Raw genomic sequence first — 24,665 nt, forward strand, 5'->3', positions numbered from 1 at the left:
CAGCTTGGAAGGAACTGTTTAAGGGGATTTGGTGATAATGGAGAGTATCGTGGAGCAGAATCATGAGTCCTCCATGGGCTGGAGTGCCTTCAACAGAGGGGAGGTCATATCGAACGGACTGAAAATGAGGGAGAACAAAGCGGTCATGGGGACGCAGCTTTGTTTCCTGAAGACAGAAGATGACCGGCGAGTAGGATCGTAAGAGGATCGACAATTCATCCCGATTGGCTCGAATGCCGCGGATATTCCAGTGGATAATGGACATAGGGTGAACAGAAAATGAAGGAACGTGACCAAGGGTGCTGTCAACTCAACGACTGCTCAGAGCTTGCGACCGACAGCATGGAATGGCATTCGGTCGAAGGCAGAAGATCCTGATCCATAGGTTGGTCAGGAGCAGCTCCAGCCACCAACGATCGGCCAGTTGACCAGCCACCAGCAGTGCGCCTCGGCGACACAGAAGACGGCCGAGGGCGATTTCCGCCAGGTGGTGCTGTAGATGGGACACGCCTTGGCGGAGAAGGAGAGGAACTGTGCTTCTTCGTAGCCTTCTTGGAAGTATGATGTTTAGATGAAGGAGGAACCGATGGTTGTGAAGTTGCGGTACGTAAAAACTCTTCACGAGAATGCTCTTTTTTCGAAGACTTGGCGTCTGACTTTTGGGCTCGAGATTTAGCAGAACCCGACGAAGGGTGAGCCATTGAGTGGGCAGGCGAAAGTGGTGAGGTTGAACGGGCGATCTTTGCGCTGGCCGATCTGACGACCGTGGTACTAAAGGTGAGGTCGCAAGTCTGCGTGGCCGCCTCCTTTGTTGGCCGAGGAGAAGCAAGGACAGTGCTGTATTTTCCTTTCTGAGGCACAGTGGGCTGTCGACTGGCGAGTAACTTTCGAGCAGCAAAGGTCGACACCTTTTCCTTCACTCTTATTTCCTGGATGAGTTTTTCGTCCTTAAAAACGGGGCAATCTCGAGAGGAAGCAGCGTGGTCACCCATACAGTTGATGCAGCGAGGGGATGGAGGTGGACAAGCACCCTCATGGGCATCCTTGCCACACGTAACACATTTGGCCGGATTGGAACAGGACTGGCTGGTGTGATTGAACCGCTGACATCGATAGCAACGCGTAGGGTTTGGGACATAAGGGCGAACGGAAATTATCTCATAGCCTGCTTTGATTTTTGATGGGTGTTGAACTTTGTCAAATGTCAAGAAGACAGTGCGGGTTGGAATGATGTTCGAGTCAACCCTTTTCATAACCCGATGAACAGCTGTGACGCCCTGGTCAGACAGGTAGTGCTGAATTTCTTCGTCAGACAATCCATCGAGGGAGCGTGTATAAACGACTCCACGCGAGGAATTTAAGGTACGGTGCGGTTCCACCCGGACAGGGAAGGTGTGGAGCAGAGAAGTACGCAGCAATTTTTGAGCCTGGAGGGCACTGTGTGTTTCCAACAACAGGGTGCCATTCCGTAATCTGGAACAAGACTTTACAGGACCCGCAATTGCGTCGACACCTTTCTGAATAATGAAAGGGTTGACCGTGGAAAAGTCGTGACCTTCGTCAGACCGAGAAACAACAAGGAACTGTGGCAACGATGGAAGAACCGTCTGTGGCTGAGACTCAGTGAACTTATGTTTGTGAGCAGACATAGTGGAAGGTGAGGAAACCATTGCGGAAGAATCCCCCATGATTACCGGCGTCTCTGATGGCGCGCTCCTTCCTTGTGGGGGCCCTCACCGAGGGCACACCCGCCTTAGGTGATTGTTCACACCTCAGGTCACACCTCCCGACAAACGGACGGAGGGACCAATCGGCACTTTCGGAAGGTATCAGCTCGGGTAATCACCCCTCCCTGGGCCTGGCCGTTACCAGGGGGTACGTACGTGTCCTACCTGTCTACCCGGGGCGGGGAATTACGCGTTACCCCGTCACCGGCTACGCATGGAAGTGCGTGGGTCGGCCTTCAGACACGCACAGGGAGGAAGAAAGAGACAGGGAAAAGAAAGAAGAGAGGTCTCAAACGCCGCAGCGGAGAAAAGGGTAAAGAGAAGAAGTAAAAAGAAGAGGTAAGGAAAAGAGAAGGACGAAGAAAGATGAAGACATACAAGCAAGGAAGGCGAAGAGTGCGGTACATTTACAAGCGTCCGTCTCCGGACGTAGGCACAAACCATACTCCCAGAGGGGGAGAAAGGGAAGGAAAGAGCCAGAGGTGAGGGGGAGGGGGGGGGGCGAAGATGGGGGATGGGGAAGGATACGGAAAGGGGGGGTATGCAGCCCGGAAAAGAAGGAAGGCCACATTAGCTCGGGGTCCCGTGCTCGCTACACACGTATCCACAAAAGAGTTGTGGATCCCCTGGGGGGATCATGAGGCTGGAAAGGCATGAAGCTTCTTGCATGGAGGCATGTTATGCGTCAGGGTCACCTGCTGCCACCGACTGAATATTTGTATCCATTTATCCATTCCTATTGTGGATGAGGCTCAGTGAGATCCAAGTCCTCAGGGGACGCTAAGATCTCCACCTCATCCTCAGGTGCAGAATTGGTAGGGAGTGGTGGTGTTGAGGCCCAACAGAGGGTCCTTTTTCTTAAAAGACTTCTTTGTTTGCTTGCCCTCTCACTTCTCTTTAAGGGCATGCTGGGAGGACTTCTCCGAAGTAGCTTCAGGCACAGAGGACCATTAGCCACTGGCGAGTGTCCCCTGTGGCATTAGTGGAGACCTTGGCAGAGAGGGTCCCAATGGCCCCCTCCACATGAGAAGAGCCAGAGGTACTTTGGGAGCAACAGAAGGAGATTTTCCCCCTATAACCAAGGGGGCAGATGTATTCTGGAGGCCCGAAAAGTCCACTGTCTGTGGCACAGAGTGTGGTGTGACTGGTACTTGTGACAGCGATGGTACTGTAGCTGCTGCATATGTGGATGTCAATCAAACGGGGTGTAATCATTCAAATTTAAGTTTAGCCTCTTGGTAAGTCAACTGGTCCATGGTCTTGTGCTCCATGATTTTCCGTTCCTTTTGGAGTACTGTGCAGTCTGGCAAGCAGATGGAGTGCTGCTCTCCTCCACAAGGAGGAGGTGCACGTGGAGTACCTGGATGCACTGGATTCCTGCAGTCTCAACATGTGGTGCTGGAAGTGCAGTGTGAAGACATGTGCCCGAATTTTCCGCACTTAAAGCACCAAATAGGGGGAACGACGTATGGTTTAACATTACAGCAGTAAACCACCACCTTGATCTTTCTCAGCAATGAATCACCCTCAAAGGCCACGTTGAAGGCACCAGGAGCAACCCTGTTGTCTTTGGTTCCCCTGTAAACACGCCGGATGAAATGAACACCCTGCCATACTAGATTGGAGCGGAGCTCGTTGCCAGACTGCATGAGGAGGTCGCGATTGAAAATAATCCCCTGGACCATGTTGAGGCTTTTGTGGGGAGTAACAGGAACAGGAATATCACCCAGCCAGTCACAAGTGAGTAACGCTTGGGATTGGGCTGGGGATGTTGCCTGAATCAAGACTGCACTGCTTCTCATCTTGGACAACGCTGTCACTTTTCCAAACTTATCCTCAAGACGTTCAACAAAAAATTGAGGCTTTGTAGCAAATATGGTTCTCTTCTTTCTGTAGCCCTATGTCCCTTCCATGGTGTAGTGAGGGAGGGAAATGATTTAGGGTCATATCTGTCAACATTGTACTTGATCTTGCCCTTCTTAGAGACTTCTGGCACCTTACGGTCACCAGCATGAGATAGCGAATATGCTTCTCTTCTTTCTGTAGCCCTACGTTCGCCTCCCATGGTGTAGCAATGGAGGGAAACAATTTAGGGTCATATCTGTCAGCATTGTACTCAATCTTGCCCTTCTTAGAGACTGCTTGTGCCTTACGGTCACCAGCAAGAGATGACTTAGCCCGCTTCATTGTGGGTCATCCACCCTGATGCCACCCACTCTGATCAGGGGCTCTCCCCACGGGCGCCACCCAGCCACAGCAAAGGCCACCTGGCATGATGGCCGTTGCCAAGAGTTCTGATGCCCCAGGAAGACAGGCATCTACTCCTTGGCATACGTGGGAAGTTTACAGTTCAGGCTTAAGCAGTGCGATCCCTGTGTTGTCAGGGAGCTACCACCAAATGGATACATGATGGCCCCACTACAACAGACTGGCTACCATGATGGATATTGGGCGCAGAGAAATCCAATACCGTCATGGGGGCAAATGATGACAGGAGACAATGGAAGAAGATGACATACCCCCGCAAGCGTCCTCGCCCAAATAGTTGAATTGCAGGCGGAGATGCAAAGCCATGACAAGAGGTTCAGGAGATCAAATCTAAGGGCACTATGGATAACTCATGCACCACGTAAGGCATCCTTCCCCATTTGGCCCGTACTTCTGTAGAATTTGCAAAGTGGCAGGTGAAACCATAAAATGGGACCTGAACTTATAGAGCCAAAAAGTGAGAGACTCCTTTTAGTCACCTCTTACGACAGGCAGGAATAACTATGGCCTATTCTAACCCCCTGACCCGCAGGGGGGACTTCAGGTTGCGTGGAAATAATATCTTTAGAACGACATACAACATATTGGACTGAATACAATGAGTATATCACAGGAATGGGCCTTGAATATTTTGCTTGAAATTCTATGCTACCTAGATATACTGGCCTACAATTTTCTTAAGCTGTCTTTTTAAATGCCTCCACAGACCTGTGTCACCTTTGCTCTTTTCATCTACATCTACATTTATACTCCGCAAGCCACCCAACCATGTGTGGCGGAGGGCACTTTACATGCCACTGTCATTACCTCCCTTTTCTGTTTCAGTCGCATATGGTTCGTGGGAAGAACGACTACCGGAAAGCCTCCTTGCACGCTCGAATCTCTCTAATTTTACATTCGTGATCTCCTCGGGAGGTATAAGTAGGGGGAAGCAATATATTCGATACCACATCCAGAAATGCACCCTCTCGAAACCTGGACAGCAAGCTACACCGCGATGCAGAGCGCCTCTCTTGAAGAGTCTGCCACTTGAGTTTGCTAAACATCTACGTAACGCTATCATGCTTATCAAATAACCCTGTGACAAAACGCGCCGCTCTTCTTTGGATCTTCTCTATCTGCTCCGTCAACCCGATCTGGTACGGATCCTACACTGATGAGCAATACTCAAGTATAGGTCAAACGAATGTTTTGTAAGCCACCTCCTTTGTTGATGGACTACATTTTCTAAGGACTCTCCCAATGAATCTCAACCTGGTAACCACCTTAGCAACGATTAATTTTATATGATCATTCCATTTCAAATCGTTCTGCACGCATACTCCCGGATATTTTACAGAAGTAACTGCTACCAGTGTTTGTTCCGCTATCATATAATCATACAATAAACAATCCTTCTTTCTATGTATTCGCAATACATTACATTTGTCTATGTTAAGGGTCAGTTGCCATTCCCTGCACCAAGTGCCTATCCGCTGCAGATCTCCCTGCATTTCGCTGCAATTTTCTAATGCTCCAACTTCTCTGTATACTACAGCATCATCTGAGAAAAACTGCATAGAACTTCTGACACTATCTACTAGGTCATTTATATATATTGTGAAAAGCAGTTGTCCCATAACACTTCCCTGTGGCACACTAGAGGTTACTTTAACATCTATAGACGTCTCTCCATTGAGAACAACATACTGTGTTCAGTTTGCTAAAAACTGTTCAATACAGGCACACAGCTGGTCTGATATGCCGTAGGTTCTTACTTTGTTTATCAGGCGACAGTGTGGAACTGTATCGAACGCCTTCCGGAAGTCAAGGAAAATAGCATCTACCTGGGAGCCTGTATCTAATATTTTCTGGGTCTCATGAACAAATAAAGCAAGTTGGGTCTCACACGATCGCTGTTTCCAGAATCCATGTTGATTCCTACAGAGTAGATTCTGGGTTTCCAGAAACGACATGATCCGCGAGCAAAAAACATGTTCTAAAATTCTACAACAGATCGACATCAGAGATATAGGTCTATAGTTTTGCACATATGCTCGACGATCCTTCATGAAGACTGGGACTACCTGTGCTCTTTTCCAATCATATAGGTCTATAGTTTTGCACATATCCTCGACGATCCTTCATGAAGACTGGGACTACCTGTGCTCTTTTCCAATCATTTGGAACCTTCCGTTCCTCTAGAGACTTGCGGTACATGGCTGTTAGAAGGGGGGCAAGTTCTTTCGCGTACTCTGTGTAGAATCGAATTGGTATCCCGTCAGGTCCAGTTGCTTTTCTATTCCTTGGACACTTATTTCGATGTCAGCCATTTTCTCGTTTGTGCGAGGATTTAGAGAAGGAACTGCAGTGCGGTCTTCCTCTGTGAAATAGCTTTGGAAAAAGGTGTTTAGTATTTCAGCTTTACGCGTATCATCCTCTATTTCAATGCCATCATCATCCCGGAGTGTCTGGATATGCTGTTTTGAGCCACTTACTGATTTAACGTAAGACCAGAACTTCCTAGGATTTTCTGTCAAGTCGGTACACAGAATTTTACTTTCGAATTTACTGAATGCTTCACGCATAGCCCTCCTTACACTAACTTTGACATTGTTTAGCTTCTGTTTGTCTGAGAGGTTCTGGCTGCGTTCAAACTTGCAGTGAAGCTCTCTTTGCTTTCGCAATAGTTTCATAACTTGAACCACGGTGGTTTTTTCTCGTCCCTCACAGTTTTACTCTGCACGTACCTGTCTAAAATGCATTTTACGATTGCCTTGAACTTTTTCCATAAACACTCAACATTGTCAGTGTCGGAACAGAAATTTTCATTTTGCTCTGTTAGGTAGTATGAAATCTGCCTTCTATTACTCTTGCTAAACAGATAAACCTTCCTCCCTTTTTTTATATTCCTATTTACTTCCATATTCAGTGATGCTGCAACGGCCTTATCATCAATGATTCCCTGTTCTGTGCTTACAGAGTCGAAAAGTTCGGGTCTGTTTGTTATCAATAGGTCCAAGATGTTATCTCCACGAGTCGGTTCTCTGTTTAATTGCTCGAGGTAATTTTCGGATAGTGCACTCAGTATAATGTCACTCGATGCTCTGTCCCTACCACCCGTCCTAAACATCTGAGTGTCCCAGTCTATATCTGGTAAATCGAAATCTCCACCTAAGACAATAACATGTCGAGAAAATTTATGTGAAATGTATTCCAGATTTTCTCTCAGTTGTTCCGCCACTAATGCTGCTGAGTCGGGAGATCGGTAAAAGGAGCCAATTATTAACCTAGATCGGTTGTTGAGTGTAACCTCCACCCATAATAATTCACAGGAACTTTCCACTTCTACTTCACTACAGGATAAACTACTACTAACAGCGACAAACACGCCACCACCGGTTGCATGCAATCTATCCTTTCTAAACACCGTCTGTGACTTTGTAAATATTTCGGCAGAATTTGTATCTGGCTTCAGCCAGCTTTCCGTACCTATAACGATTTCAGCTTTGGTGCTTTCTATCAGCACTTGAAGTTCCGGTACTTTACCAATGCAGCTTCGACAGTTTACAATTACAATACCGATTGCTGCTTGGTCCCCGCATGTCCTGACTTTGCCCCGCATCCTTTGAGGCTGTCGCCCTTTCTGTACTTGCCCGAGGCCATCTAACCTAAAAAACCGCCCAGTCCACGCCACACAACCCCTGCTACCCGTGTAGCCGCCTGCTGCGTGTAGTGGACTCCTGACCTATCCAGCGGAACCCGAAACCCCACCACCCTATGGCGCAACTCGAGGAATCTGCAGCCCATACATTTGCAGAACTGTCTCAGCTTCTGATTCAGACCCTCCACTCGGCTCTGTACCGAAGGCCTGCAGTCAGTCCTGTCGACAATGCTGCAGATGGTGAGCTCTGCTTTCATCCCGCTAGCGCGACTGGCAGTCTTCACCAAATCAGATAGCCGCCAGAAGCCAGAGAGGATTTCCTCTGATCCATAGTGACACACATCATTGGTGCCGACATGATCGACCACCTGCAGATGTCCATAGTCCGATTGGGGGATGCATGGGATGAGCTGGCCGTCCCCGACAAACCCCCATCCGGACCCCCCACAGTGATGCCCATTGGCAACAGCCTCAAGCTCTCTGACCGAAGCCAACGCTGCCAGAAGCTGGGAGCGAAGGGATGCCAACTCAGCCCGCATCCGAACACAGCAGTTGCAGTCCCTATCCTTGCTAAAAATAGTTGTGTAAAGAACGTCTGAACTAATCTACAGAGAGCACAAACAATTTGACACAAAATTTAAACAGTTATTAAAATACAAGATTGCCCAGTAAATGCAGTAATGCTGTTACCTGTGCACTGTTGACACACTGCTCGGCGGCAGAAGGAGACTACGCGATTTTTCACTATTGAGGTACTAAAACGTGATGCTAAAACTCTCAAATACTATAACACTCCTGAAATTTATTCATTAAACAATGGAAGTACCCAAAAACACGCAAAGAAATTAAGAATTAAACTACGTAACAAGTAAGTGAGCTAAGAGTATACGACTTGCTGCTGGCAGCTGCTTATCCAACAGCGGCAGGGAGCACACTGTTTCCAGTCATAGGGCAAGAATCAGTAAGTAGGAGATACACAATAAAAATGAGAAGAATAGGGGCTTCTTAAGCAGTGTAAAACACACAAAATGTAATACATGCTGCACAATAGCCTTATGTCTTGTGTAATTTGAGTAGGTACTTGCTAGTATTTCTTAAAAATGAGATGCTTATTTCAAGATCATCCATTTGTGAGTTTGTGTTAATGTCAAATGATGGTGCAGTAGGATCTGCGTGCATAAACATGTCTCTTGTATATTGTTTCAGCAACTGGTTGGTCCACAAGATACTGGATGGAAGGTTCTGAACCATACACTGCGATTTTCTGGGACATCTTGGGGAATTACTTCAAGTTTCACATAAAGTACTTCTCATAGATTCTGTGGTTTCTATAAAGTTTTCACTGTTGGTTTGCCAAAAATTTATTCTGAAGCAAAAGTGACGATCGCTATTCTCTCAATATTCTCCAAATGGCACCCTCACACCAAAGTAAATATACATTGTCTTATTACATTACTTTGTACCTATTTCTATTTGCTTAGACTGTGATTTCCGCTTTGGTGATAACTCTTCTATGTCCACCACATTTGAACAAAATGATCCCAATTAAACTCTTTGTAAAATGTCAGCAATATTTTTTAGCAAAGCCTTCTTGATATATTATAGACCCCCCCCCCCATGAACCATGCCACAGGTGGAGTGGCTCGCATGCCTCAGTGATACAGATAGTTATACCACAGGTGACACCACAATGGAGGGATGTCTGTTTAGGGGCCACACAAATGAGCGGTTCCAGAAGAGGGGCAGTAACTTTTTCAGTAACTGCAGGGTAACACTCAGGATGATTAACAGATTTGGCGTTGTAACATCAACCAAAGCAGCCTTGCAGTGCTGGTACTGCAAATGGCTGAAAGCACAGGGGAAAATACAGTTGTAATTTTTCACAAGGGCGTGCAGGTCTACTGTAGTTAAATGATGATGGCATCCTCTTGGGTAAAACAGTCCAGAGTCCCCCATTTTGATCTCCTGGTGGGGACTCAGGAGAATTTAATCAGGAGAAACAAACTTGTATTCCATACATCAGAGCATGGATCCCTTAATCGAGCAGGTAGGTTAGAAAATTTGAAAGGGGAAATGGATAGGCTGAAGTTAGACATGGTGGGCATTTGTGAAGTTTGGCAGCAGGCGGGAAAGGACTTATCATGTGAATACAGAGTTACAAATACAAAATCAAATAGGGGTTATGCAGGAGTATGTTTAATAATGAATAAGAAAATGGAAATGTGGGTAAGCTACTATGAACTGCATAATGAACATATTTTAGTAGATTATAGTAGCCAAGATACACACTAAGCCCACATCCGATAGTGGAAAAAGGAAGAGAAGGAACAATGGGTGAATATGAACTTGGTGGAAAGGAATGAAAGAGGAAGTCTCCTGGCAGAATTTTGCACAGAGCATAATTAATCATAACCAATGCTTGGTTTAAGGATCATGAAAGCAAGTTGTATATGTGAAAGAGATGTGGAGATACTGGAAGGTTTCAGACTGATTATGTAATTGGAAGACAGAGGTTTCAGAACCATATATTAAACTGCAAGATGTTTTCTGAGGCAGATGTGGACTCTGATCACAATTTATTGGTTCTGAACTGTAGATTAAAACTAATGAAATTGCAAAAAGGTAGGAAATTAAGGAGATGGGACCTGGAAAATTTGAAAGAAGCAGATGATGTTGAAAGTTTTAGAGGGAACATTACGCAACAGATTATTCAAACGGGGCCAAGGAACACAGTAGAAGATAAATGGGTAGCTTTGAGAGATGAAACAATGAAGGTAGCAGAGGATCAAATGGGAAAAAAGATAAGGCCTTGTAAAAAATCGTTGAATAACACAATATACATTAAATCTAATTGATGAAAGGAGAAAATATAAAAATTCAGCAAATGAAGCAGGTGAAAGGGAATACGAATGTCTAAAAATGAGACTGACAGGAAGTGCAAAATAGCTGAGCAAGAATGGCTAGAGGACACATTTAAGGATTTAGAAGCATATTTTATCGTGGAAAAGATACATACTGCTTACAGCAAAATTAAAGAGGCCTTTGGAGAACAGAGAAATAGTTGTGTGAAAATCAAGAGCTCAGATGGAGAATAAATAGTATAGAAAGAAGGGAAAGATGAAAGGTGGAAGTAGTATATAGAGGGTCTATACAATGGAAATGAACTTTAACGGAATATTATAGAAAGGGAAGAGGAGATATGGAATAGCACAACACCTGTCTGATAGAAATTCATCTGTTGAGGGCAACAGTAGTGTCATGGAGGGACGTCGGCAGAGAGCCTGTAGTATGAAATCTCAAAGCAATTTCTGTCTCGTCGTCAATGTGAGGATGCAAGGGGTACAATAATCCGAGTATATCGTATCAGTTACAAATTGCTGGACATTTAGGAGAGTTTTTATGTGGTGGCTGTAGCCGCACCATAACCATAGACATAAACTAGCAGTATGACTCAGCCAATGTTCTCGAGCTGATGACAGATATGCTACTGCGAGAAGAAACTGACTGAGCACTGAAAGATGCAAGACGAAAAAAGGTCCTGGTATAAATGACTGTGTCAGGACTATTAATAGCCTTACGAGAGCCAGCCATAACAAAACTGTTCCATCTGGTATGCAAGATGTTTGAAACAGGGTAAATACCATCAAGCTTCAGGAATAATGTAATAATTCCAATTCCAAAGAAAGCAGGAGCTAACAGGTATGAATATTACCGAACTATCACTGTAATAACTCATGGCTGCAAAATACTGACTCGAATTACTTAGAGATGCGTACAAAAACTGGTAGAACTCAACCTCTGGGAAGATCAGTTTGGATTTCAAAGACATGTAGGAACACGCAAGGCAATACTGGCCCAGTGGCATCTCTTACAAGATATGTTAAGGAAAGGCAAACCTGCATTTATAGCATTTGTAGAATTAGAGAAAGCTTTTGACAAAGTTCACTGGAATACATTCTTAGAAGTTCTGAGAGTACGGGAGGGGGGGGGGGGGGGAAGGGGGGGGGAGGAATACAGGGAGTGAAAGGCTATTTACAACTTGTACAGAAACCAGATGGCTGTTATAAGAGTCAAGGGGCATGAAAGGTTGGTTGGTTTTGGGGTATGATGGGGGCTAAACATCGAGGTCATCAGTCCCCAGTTCCAAACAGACATACATGTAAAAGGTCTATACAGTAAAAGCATAACCTCTGCACCCAGAGGGAGGGAACACCAAGGGGTACAGAGCTAAAATGAACACCGCAGTAACACAAAATAGAGGTCACTTAAAAGGAGCAGAGGAAATAGTTGACTAGAGTAAAACAGACTACAGTGGTTGATGGATCAGGTAAAAGGTCAACCTCTCAACCACAAATGAAGAACCTCCAGCTGGAAAGCATTGATATAGGTACCAACACAACTTGTAACCATAAAAGACACTATTTTTGTATCCACGTCACAATTAAAAGTCGCTGGAGTTGGTGTAGCCTGAAAAATCATGCGAGAGCACCCACACTAGAGCGAGTGATAAAACCCAGCTGCACAGATAAAACGTAAAACTGAGTCAGCTATAGAGGTATCATTACCTAGGATTAAAGGAAGTGCAGCTGGTAAATTAAAGGACTGCTACAAGGGGGCAGTCCACCAGAAGATGGACCACAGTCAGCCCTGCATAACAGCGACACTTGGGCAGGTTATCATGACGAAGTAGATAGTTGTGGGTCAACCGCATATGTCCAATTCGGAGACGGCAGAGAACAACTGAGTCCCCATGCTTGCCCCACAAGGATGAGTTACATACGGCCGTGGACGACTTGATCATGCGGAGCTTATTTGGCGTGTTCAAGACAGACCATTCAGAGCTCCAGACATCGCGGACCTTGCGATTTAGGGCTGACCGGAGGTCGCTTATCATGAGACCAAGCTCCACAGGTGGCGAAGTGGTGGCCTGCTTGGCCAACCGATCGACATGTTCGTTTCCTGGAATACCAATGTGGCCCAGGGTCTACACAAACGTCACTGAATGACCACACTCGGCGAGAGCAAAAACAGCACAATGGGTCCCGAGAAAAACACTGGTTGAGTGCTTGCAATCCACTCGGAGTCACTGCATATGACAAATGACTCCCCAGAGCAGGAGGAAAGATGAACGAGTGCATGATAAAAAGCAACCAGCTCCGCAGTGAAAACACTGATCCCAAAAGGCAGGGAATGCTGCTCAACGTAGTCGCCGTGGATGGAAGCAAACCCAGTGTGTCCATAGACCAAAGAACCATCGGTGTATAGACTACATCTACATCGCGAAACGAAGCAAGAAGAGCCAGGAATTGTTGACAAAGACTGGCAGGTGGAATGGAGGACTTGGAGTCTCAGGACTAATCCAAACAAAACCACAAGTGAAGGAGGGACCAAGGAGGGGTAGAGGAAGAGGGCCAGAAGGATGGAGGAAGAGGAAAGGACTCAAGTGACGAGAGAAGGGAATGAACGCAGATTGCGATCGGGAGACCCGACCTAGGCCGCCGTCGTGGGGAGGGAAGTGCAGAAGATGGAAAAAGGAGCCTGCGGTATGGTTGCTTGGGCGAGGCATGGACGCGGGCGATGTATGACGCAAGCAACTGTCGGCGGCGGAATCGTAGAGGAAGGATTCCAGCTTCTACTAGAAGACTAGTCACCGGACTAGTGCGGAAGGCACCTGTCGCCAGTCTGACACCACAATGGAGAATCGGGTCGAGGATCTGCAATGTTCAAGGTGCTGCTGAGTCATACACCACGCTCCCGTAGTTGAGACAGGACTGGACTAAGGTCTTATAGAGCTGTAGGAGGGTTGTTCGTGCAGCCCCCCAAACGGTGTGGCTGAGGCAGCGAAGGATGTTGAGGTGCCACCAGAACCATTGTTTAAGCTCGCGAAGATAAGGTGTCCAAATGAGCTGAGCATCAAACAGCATGCCAAGGAAGCGATGCGTCTCTTCAATACGAAAGAGTTCATTGGCAAGGTAGAACTCTGGATGGAGGTGGACCGTGCGAAGACGACAGAAATGCATCATTCGGGTCTTGGAGGCTGAGAACTGGAAATCATGGTTGGATGCCCAAAAATGTGCCTTACGGATAGCTCCCTGCAGCCGCCTTTCAGCGACACTGATGCTTGAGGAACTGTAATAAAGACAAAAGTCATCGGCATATAGAGAGGAACAGACCGATGAGCCCACCGCAGCCGCAACACCATTAATCGCCACCAAAAAGAGGGGAACACTGAGAACCAAGCCCTGAATATGAGCAGAGCTAAAATATGTGCCAACTCAAACCCAAAAGGAGCGATTGGAAAGGAAATTCCGTAGAAAAATTTGAAGTGGACCCCGTAAGCCCCATTCATGCAGCGTAGCAAGGATATGATGGCACCAGGTGGTATCATACGCCTTCCGAAAATCAAAGAAAACAGCAACTAGATGTTCTCGCCGAGTAAAAGCTGTACGAGACTAAATTGTCAATCAATCGCTGAGCGGCCCTGACGGCAGCCCCCCTGTTGCTGGGCTAGGAGGCCCCAAGCTTCGAGGAACCACATGAGCTGCCGACTCACCAGGAGTTTGCAGATAACGTTGGTAAGGCTGATAGGGCGATAGCTATCAAGCACCAGCGGATCTGCACCAGGTTTCAGCACCGGGATGGTAACAATATCCTGCCAACGAGTTGGGAAAACTCCCTCCGTCCAGATGCGGTTAAACAGGGCGAGTAATTCACCCTGACAGTGCGCCAAGAGACGGCGAAGAAACTGGTTGTGAATTCGGTCTGGACCTGGAGAGGTATCGGGGCAAGCTGTAAGGGCACTTTGGAACTCCCATTCACTAAACGGGGCGCTGTATCGTTCCCAAAGGTGCATGCGAAACGACAACTGCATACACTCAGCCTGCTCCTTAATGGTGCAGAATTCTGCACTGTAGCCTGCTGCCGCGGAAATACGAGCGAAGTACTCTGCCAGATGTTCGGCGATAGCGATTGGGTCAGTACAAAGTGTACCCCGAAGAGAAAGGCAAGGGACAGACGCATGAGGGCGAAAGCCAAAAATGCGCTGAACCCGCGACCACACCTGAGATGGGGAGGTGCGAGAACCTATGGTGGTAACATATCATTCCCAGCAGTCCTGTTTGCTCCGACGGATTAACCGCCGAGACTGGGCCCGCAGCCGTTTAAAGGCAACCAGATTCTCTAGGGAAGGATGATGCCGGTGTCGTTGCAGGGCTCGCCGGCGGCCCCGCATAGCTTCTGCAATCTCTGGTGTCCACCAAGGGACTGACTTACTCCTTAGGGTACTTGAAGAGCAGGGGACAGTTGCCTCAGCAGCAGAAACAATGGCCATAGTGACCTCGTCCACTGCCAAATCAATGTCACCAAGAAGCGGAGCAATGGCCATAGTAGCTGAGGTGTAGGCTGCCCAATCAGCTCCACGAAGAGACCATCGTGGCAGCTGGTCAGGGGTTTGGGATTGAAGAAGAGAAACCAGGATAGGAAAGTGGTCGCTACCACAGAGGTCGTCCTGGACCCTCCAACTGAGGTATGGAAGAAGACCTGGGCTACTAAGAGAGAGGTCAATAGCCGAGTATGTGCCATGAGTCAAGCTAAAATATGTGGGAGCACCAGTGTTAAGGAGGCAAATATCCTGCTGTGCCAGGAGAGCCTCAATGTCCCTACCCTGGCCCAAGATCTGAGCCCCACCCCATAAAGGGTGGTGGGCATTAAAGTCCCCCAAAAGGAGGAATGGCAGGGGGAGCTGGGCAAACAAGGTAGCTGGGTTGGCAAGAGGGACAACTTCATCTGGGGGAAGATAGAGGGAACAGATGGTAAGCTCCATTCCTGCCCGGATTCTAACAGCCACAGCCTCGAGAGCTGTGTGAAGTGTCACTGGGGCACTAGGAACAGTGGCAAGAACATAATCACAGACACCGCCAGACACCCTGTCATATTCTACGTGGTTCTTATAGTAGCCCCGGTAGCCACAGAGGGAGGGGGTCCGCTGAACAGGAAACCAGGTTTTCTGTAGGGCCAGACAAGTGGCAGGGAAGCAGCACAAAAGCTGTTTCAACTCAGTGAGGTGGTGGAAAAAACCACAGCAATTCCATTGAAGGATAATGGTATCTGACTGTGAAGAGATGAAAGAACCCGGGGGCGGAGACAGGTTAAGCCTTAGAAGCGCTCGCCGCCTGATCAACTTCCATAGGAGCTGCGGGTCGAGTAACATCTATATCCTGAGGGGATGCTAGATGCTCCACATCATCTTCAGGTGCAGTGGTGAACTCCTTTTCTGTCTCTATGGCCTTCTCTTTTTGCTTTTTCTTCTTTTTGGTAGGGTCCCGTTTGTCCTTCAGTTTATCAGGCTGGATGGGCTTTTCTGACCCAGTCTCATGGACCGAGGAAGACCTGGAAGCCCCACAGCCCTCGGGTGGTGGCTTTTTCAGCCACTGGCTGACATCTGGAGGGGCAGTAACCATGGAAGGGAGGGCACCAAGCGTACCCTTCCATGCAAGAGGAGCCGGAGGAGGTGGGCACTTCTCTGGTGCAGAGGTGGGGACTGAAGTCCCCAAAGAAGGAGGTGTTGTTACTCCCGATGTTGATAACAGGGGAGCAACGGAAGAGGGTGTTCCCCCAACCACCTGGGGGGCAGCAATAGATGGCCGGGCTGGATGGCCCATAAGAAGTGACTGAGCTTGGGGGCTCATTGCCAGGGATGGCGACATCGAAGCTGCTGCAGCAAACGTCGATGAAATGCGCACAGGGTGAAGTCAGTCGTACTTGCGTTTAGCATCTGTATAAGTGAGCCTGTCCAAGGTCTTATACTCCATAATCTTCTGTTCAGTTTGATAAACCGAGCAGTTGATGAGCAAGGTGAATATTTCTGTCCGCAGTCGACACAAACAGGGGGCGACGAACACGAGACGTTGGGGTGGGAGGAACGTCCACAATTCCGACAGGTAGGGTTGGCGTCACATCTCTATGACATAAGCACAAACCTCCAGCACTTGAAGCAGCACATGGGAGGAGGGATGTAAGGCTTAACATCACATTGATATATCATCACCTTGACCTTCTCGGGCAAGGTGTCTCCATCGAAAGCCAAGATGAAGGCACCGGTGGCGACCCTACTATCTTTAGGTCCCATGAAGACACGTCGTACAAAGTGGACACTGCGGCGTTCCAGATTTGCAGGAAGCTCGTCGTCAGACTACAACAACAGGTCTCGATGAAAAATAAGTCCCTGAACCATATTGAGGCTCTTATCAGGTGTAATGGAGACTGCAACATCACCGAGCTTGTCACAAGCAAACAATGCCCGTAACTGTGATGGGGATGCTGTCTGTATGAGGACTGCTCCAGCTCAAAAATGACTGACCCTCAACTTCTCCGAACTTGTTCTCTAAATTTTCCACAAAAAACTGAGGCTTTGTGTTCAGAAATGAGTCCCCATCTGTTCAGCTGCAAACCAGAAATCGAGGAGAATACGTCTCACCAGGTAAATTAGACTGCTGTTCCTCCCCCGGTGTGGACAGAGAAGGGAACGATTGGGGGTCATACTGTAAAGCATTGAAATTTCCTTTCTTAGAGACTCGTGCTTGCGCACTGTTCGTATTTCATTTCATGGTGGTCCCACGAGCAGCTAGGGGAAGGAATGTCCACCCAGACAGAGCCCCGCTTGCCTGGGTAATCCTAATACAACCGGAGGGAGGGGGGGGGGGGGGGGGGGAGGGCGGCAGGTTCCCCAGAGGTCGTCCGCTAGCAACTGTTCTACCTCAACAGCCATGCATCTCCTCGGCGCGCAACCACCTTGAGATTGAGGTTTTTTTTATAGAGGTTTATACCATCCTCGCGATCCAGACAGTTAAGCCAAGATCCCCGGGCTCTGTACCATACAATGTTCCACTGTCACGCATTACGGTGGTTGTTGAAGCATGCTGAGAGCTTACGGTATTGAGAACGGGTGGGTCCTCCCAGTCCCCAGTTCAGGGACCCCGGGGTCGCCAAGCCCGTATCCAGCAACTAAATGCTGAGCCCCCTGAGGGAGCCGTCAAAGGAAAGCAGTGGTTGAGAAGGGAGTGAGACAGGGCTGTAGACTATCCCCAATGTTATTCAATACCTACATTGAGCAAGAATAAAGGAGATCAAAGAAAATTGGAGTAGGAATTCAAGTTCAGGGAGAAAAGATAAAAACTTCTGACATTTGCTGATGACATTGTCATTCTATCAGAGACAACAAAGGATCGGGAAGAGCAGTTGAACAGAATGGACATCAAATTGAAAGGAGGATATAAGATGAACTTCAACAAAAACAAAACAAGGATAATTGAGTGTACTCAAATTATATCTGGTGATGCTGAAGGAATTAGATTAGGAAACGAGACACTAAAATTAGTGAATGAGTTTTGCCATTTAGGCAGCAAAATAACTGGTGATGGCAAAGGTAAATAGGATGTAAAATGTAGACTGACAATGACAAAAAAAGCATTTCTGACTAAGAAAAATTGTTAACATTGAGTATAGGAAGTCTTTTCTGAAGGTATTTGTGTGGAGTGTAGCCATGTATGGAAGTGAAACATGGACGACAAACAGTTTTGACTAGATAAGAGTTGAGGCTTTTGAGATGTGGTGCTAAAGAAGAATGTTGAATATTTGATGGGTAGTTTGCACAACTAATGAGGAGGTACTGAATATAATTGCAGAGAGACAAAATTTGTGGCACAACTTCATCAAAAGGAGAGATCGATTGATAGAACATATTCAGAGACATCAAGGGATTAGCAGTTTAGTACTGGAGAGAAAAGCAGATGGTTAAAATCATAGGAGGAGACCAAGAGCTGAATATGGTAAGCACATTCAAAAGGATGCGGATTGCAGTAGTTATTCAAAGATGAAAAGGCTTGCACAGGGTAGAATAGCACAGAGAGCTGCATCAAACCAGTCTTCAGATTGAAGACAACAGCAACATGACTATAATAGCAGTTTGGTTGTTATTTGCTGTCTCTTGGAAGTCTGTAGCTTAGAGCTCAAAACATTTCTCACTCATCTGTTTAAGTCCATGGTCAAATTCACATTTCTGCTTGTCCCTATCAATGTCTACCCTTCTGGAAAATTCCAAGCTGTCTTTCTGGTAACAAATGATGAGGCAAGACATTATGACCACCTGCTTGACAACATGTTGGTCCACGTTTGGAATGCAATACAGGCACTATTCGGCATGTCATCTATTTGAAAAGTCCTTGGCAGTTTTCTGGAGTTATATGTGACATTAAATACCTATACACAAGTCACATAGTTTCCACAAATTCTGGGCCAATGGTTTGTTGTCTCAGAGGTGGTGCTCGATAGAGTCACACGTGTTCTATCGGGTTCAGATCAGGAAAAGTAAGTCCCAACACATCAACATAATTTCACTGTCATCTTCCACAAACTATTACAGCACCATTCTGGTCTTGTGGCATGGCCAGTTATGCTGCTAGACGATGCTATCACAGTTGAAAATGATGTTGAGCATGAGGGAATGCAGACAGTCCTCAATACATTCACATAGTTCATAGCTATCATCACGCATTCAGTCAGTAGTAACACACAAGCCTGGATGAATATCCTCCACAGTATAATACTGCTTCCATCGGCATACAACTTCAACCTATTGTGACACGAAATATGATTACCTGATCAGGTGACACATTCCATTGATACACGATCCAATCTCGATGATCCAGTGCCACTGCATTTCTTAGCTGACAATGCCCTATGGTCAACATGGAACACACAGCATCCCTATATCTGCTGTGGTGCCTCATGTTCAACAATGTGTGCTGAACGATATGCTCTGAAACAATTGTGCCCACACCAGCATTTTACTCTGTCAACAAATCTGTCACAGATTGTCACTTATCCTGCATTACACTGCAGGAACACCTCTTACCACATTCTGTGATGAGGTGTGGACATCCATTCACCTCGTCGTTTACGCAAGATTTCTTTGTCCTTCAAGAACTTTCCACTAATCAAGACAGTAGCACATGAACTGTATTACCACTTCCATGATGCTCTTCTTCAGGTGCCAGGCCATAACAATCTGCCCTTTGTCAGTGTCACTAATGTTGGTGAATTTCTTCAAGTATGAAACATATTGTTGCTAGAATGATTTCCCATTCATCTCTGCTCCATTCATCAACTTTCCTTACAATGTTATGTGCTCACAATACCACCAGATGGCATTCCCTCTCTTCGGGGGCCGTGGTCACAAGGTCTTATACTGAAAATGTCTTCACTTTCTACTACAGACTTCAGCCAACTTTCAGTTCCTCATATTACGGAAGGGAAGAGAGTTCTAATACCTTAGACAGAGGTTTGTAATATTCTCTTTCTCCACATTTAATCTGTGATACACATAATTACTTTCTGAAATAAATGTCATCTCTGAACTGATAACAAAATATCCATGACTTTCATAAATCATTCTCGGCAACTACCTTTCCCCAGCCCTGCCCACTTATTACTTTAATGTTAATTTACTGTAAAAACTTGAAACTATTATCATTATTAAGTATGTTAAATATTATCCACTTAATGTAATGATACATTCCAAAGTAATGTGGCAATGTTACAGAGTTCCTATGGAATAAAAATAATAAATCAAAATAAGTTAAAATAACCAAACATGACCATAACACCATTATAAACCTAATTTCACATAACACTAACTTAAAAATAAATTTATACTATACTCTGACACACTGAAATTACCTGGTAACTTTTGCTCATGGCACAGAAAACCCTCCTCAATGCTCAATGAAGAACAACCACACTTCCATGGTTAGCAACTATTTCAAACAAACCTGTAAATCAACATACAAATTATTGTTACAAGAGCAGTGTTTGATAAAATACACAGAAATTCAAAGAGTGTTGAAAACGAAAAATTAAGTTATGATAGTGTGTTTAAAACAATTTTAGTGTTTTTTATATCAGTGACTATACTATAAACATAAAAAAATTTTTTTTGAAGGTAGATGAGGTACTGATGACACAAAAGCTGGGAGGACGAGTTGTGGGTCATGCTCGGGTAGTTCACTCGGTAGAGCACTTTCCCCATTAGAGGTAAAGGTCCCGAGTTTGGATATCGGTCCAGCACACAGTTTTAATCTCTCAGGAAATTTCAGAGTTAGTCCAGCTTGCAGATGATACTAGTATTGTTGTGAAGCTGAGCAAATACACACCAACACAGAAAACATTAAATGATACAGGGTGACAATGATTGAACTATATGAAAAAAACTTAAATTAGTTACAAACCACTGTGTGCACTCACTTTATTCAACACGTAAACATCACAACAGATATTCAAGTTTAAGTTATGACATGCTTGATACGCCTGCCGTTATTGGCAATGATGTAGATCAGGTGAGTAGTGAAATTCTGCATGATCTGCTGAAGTGTCAGAAAATCGATGCTGTCAGTGACCTCACGAGTGGCTGTTTTCAGCTCAGCAATGGTTTTGGGGTTATTGCTCCACACCTTGTCTTTAATAAAGTCCCAGAAAAAGGAGTTGCATGTTTTCAGACCTGGAGAATATGGCGGCCAATCGATGCCCATGCCAGTGGCCTCTGGGTCCCCAGAGCCAGAATGTGGTCCTCAAAGTGCTCCTCCGGAACATCAAACACTCTCCTCCTTCGGTGGGGTCGAGCTCTGTCTTGCTTGAACCATATCTTGTCGAAATGAGGGTCACTTTGGATAATGGGGATGAAATCCTCTTCCAAAACCTTCACATACCATTTGGTAGTCACTGTGCCATCAAGGAATATCTCACCAATTATTCCATGACTCGACACTGCACACCACAGAGTCACCCGGCACAGATTCAGAGACCCACAAATGTGCCAATTTTGCTTACTGATGAACCCAACTAAATGAAAGTGGGCGTCACTAAGCCAAACCATACAGCGCATAATTCCCACCGTGCCCCATGACCAACTGAGCAGTTTGAATGTTCTAGCACAAACTGTTCAGAAGTTATGATAATTTTATTTGATATAGTTCAATAATTGTCACCCTGTATTATTGTGAACATTACTGAATGGTTCTGCATGAACAAGTTAGCTTTAAGCTTTAAAAACACCATTTCTATCAGTTTTGTATTGTCAAAATGTCCCACTTCCTATTAATGTAGTACACCAACAAGAAAAATCAACAGGTTAGAAAACTGTAAGTTCTTAGGTGTGCATTTTGATAAATACTTAAACTGGAAAAACCACATAGTAGACCTGACAAATGTTTAGGTGCAGATACTTTTGCCATGACAACTGAGGATTTAGGGTGTAGAGAAGTAAGCAAGTTAACATATTTTGCATATGTCCATCATTCTCTGATGTCTTAAGGGATAATATTCTAGGGTAACTACTCTAGGGTAACTTACGCAAAATGTATTCATTGCACAGGAGGGGTAATTAGAATTGTTTGTAGAGTTCATACATGCACATCTTGCAGGTTTCTCTTCAAGTAACTGGGGATATCTTCCACAGACTCACAATACATTTATCCACTTACAAAATTTGTTATCAACTGTCCATCTAACTTTTAAGAGTGACAGATATCAGAAGTACAACACTAGAACGAAAAATGATCTGAATTAGCCTACAATGAATCTAAACTTTGGCACAGAAAGGGGTGGAAAGTGCAGGTGAAATGTCTGACAGACTGCAAAAGTTTTTTTTTTTTCAAATGTTAAGCTGTATACAAGTGTTTTATGCTTGTCCTGTTGACATGTTCGACATCATAATGTTTATTGCAAATTTGATGCATGGAGCACAAAACCAACTAAATAACTTGACTAATGGCGTAACATGCCACTATCCAAAGTGCCATTTACCGAAGAATTTTATATTCGCCAAGTTTGGTGATTAGCTTCTGTGACTACTGAGCCAAGAAGAAAACAGTACACTTATACGTGTGTAGTGAAGTGATGGGAAAGAAAAGTGCAAATTACATAATTGGCTCTCTGAAGCACTATGTTAAGAATATACTGATAGGAGATATGAGACATCTATACATATTCTCATATAACTGTTGTGCCCAAAATAAGAATATGACACTAGATCAGTTCCTACTTACATGTATTAATGTTGACAGATTGGAAACCATTACCCATTGGTTTCCTAAACCAGGTCAAAGTTTTTGCTCTGCAACAGGTGTTTTGATGTAATGGAGAAGGAACTCACTGAGAACAAATGGGTTTTTTCTGCCACAAGAGGGAAAAACACACCACCATCAAAGTTCCGCTTAATCACTGAACACTGTTATGATATGAGATTGTGTGTCAGCTAAACACTTACTTCATAAAAGCCTTTAAAATTGATAACAAAGACAGATTTCTAGTGTCTATTTGTCAAGCGTTTCATTACATTCATAACAATGATGTGGTAGAATATAGTATACCCCAAGCACACCTATCTTGAGCAAGTTCAGGCTGCTGGGCAGCCCCATGTCCATATCAAGGTTCAAAATGGCTCTGAGCACTATGGGACTTAACTTCTGAGGTCATCAGTCCCCTAGAACTTAGAACTACTTAAACCTAACTAACCTAAGGACATCACACACATCCATGCCCGAGGCAGGATTTGAACCTGCGACTGTAACGGTCGCGCAGGTCCAGACTGTAGCACCTAGAACTGCTCGGCCACATCAAGGAAATCTGCCATTAAAACCCACGAAACTAAGACACAATCGCATTAGCGGAGCAATATGCCCTACATACCATGGTACTATGAGGCACTGAAGTGCACCTCAGGTGTGGCAAGTGGAGACTGTACAGACTCAAGCTACCGAAGATGAAGACATTGCTAAAATACAGAATATTCTACTTACTATGATGATTATTTTTCCTTCACTTTGGTTCTATACTTATGTTCAAAGAGCATAGGTCTTTATTCAATATTCACTTCATCATATTCCACATTATTGAATAAAATAAAGAGCTTCTCAAATATACTGGTGTACAAAACTTAACGACGAAAGCAATTTTCGTATGGCATGTCACTTATAAGTAACATAGCTAGATGAAGCTTTGACCACAGATTGAAAGAACAATTACAGCACAGTACTGAAAGAAATGCACAATGAGACAATAGAAATGACTAATTCAAAGACAATAATTACACTGAAGTCACTGCAGTTTATGATGGTCCCCTGGGCATTAAAAAAGGCGGGACATGGTCCTTAATAGGGTGAGTGATTGTCACAGATGTCAGTGCATGCTCTGAAATGTGCTTTCATGCTGACAACAATCTTGGTAATGAGTTCTTGTAACAGGGCATTCCAATCCACCACCACAGTTGACAACTGCTATATGGGCAGTGGTGCATATGAATGTACCACAATACGTCTCCCCAATGCATCCCACACATGCTCAATGACACATAAGTCCAGGGGAACGGGCCGGCCAGTCCATCTGCTGAATAATCTCTCGTCCCAGGAGGTCCTCCACCTGTGCAGCTTGATGCAGGTGTGCATTGTGACCCACAAAAAAGAAGTCAGGCCAAATGCACCATGAAAAGATGCACTTACAGAATAAGTGGTGTCACCAGAATGTTGACCACTGAGTGCACTGTGTACAAAGATTTGGAGGTTAGTATGCCTATGCAACATTATGCCTACTCACAACACAACACAACACCTGGCCCACCGAAACGATTGTGTTCAATGATGTTCCTGGATGCATTATATGTTCCTACCTCTCACCATAAGAGGGTATGTCCAGAATCACTACACAGACTGAATGTGCTCTCATGTGCAAAGAGCACAAGACTCCACTCCCAGCTGATCCAGTCTCTCTGCTCTTGGCACCATCGCAAACGATGCCACTACACCAAAGTGCACCATAACTGCTCGGTTATTGAAACATGCTGTCTTTTCCCATTCCTTCAACTGTCTTGTGTAGCATTTGCACTATAGTCACGCTGACATCAAACCCACATGATGTACAACTTTCGGTGCACAACTGGGAGACCTCTGGCAACATGCTCCCTCACTTTCATTCATTTC

At 45.4% G+C, this 24,665-nt stretch overlaps 1 protein-coding gene across 1 annotated transcript in view; it reads right to left on the reverse strand.

Moving 5' to 3' along the window:
* Positions 1-24,665, reverse strand: part of LOC126470079 (uncharacterized) — a 325,220-nt gene that overhangs the window by 292,141 nt on the left and 8,414 nt on the right. The window contains exon 2 of the mRNA XM_050097591.1: positions 20,374-20,465. Coding sequence (XP_049953548.1) covers positions 20,374-20,391 — 18 coding nt within the window. The 5' untranslated portion in view covers positions 20,392-20,465. The remainder of the gene's footprint in view (positions 1-20,373; positions 20,466-24,665) is intronic.

The sequence above is a fragment of the Schistocerca serialis genome, chromosome 3 (genome assembly GCF_023864345.2).
Source record: "Schistocerca serialis cubense isolate TAMUIC-IGC-003099 chromosome 3, iqSchSeri2.2, whole genome shotgun sequence".
Classification (NCBI taxonomy): Eukaryota; Metazoa; Arthropoda; class Insecta; order Orthoptera; family Acrididae; genus Schistocerca; species Schistocerca serialis.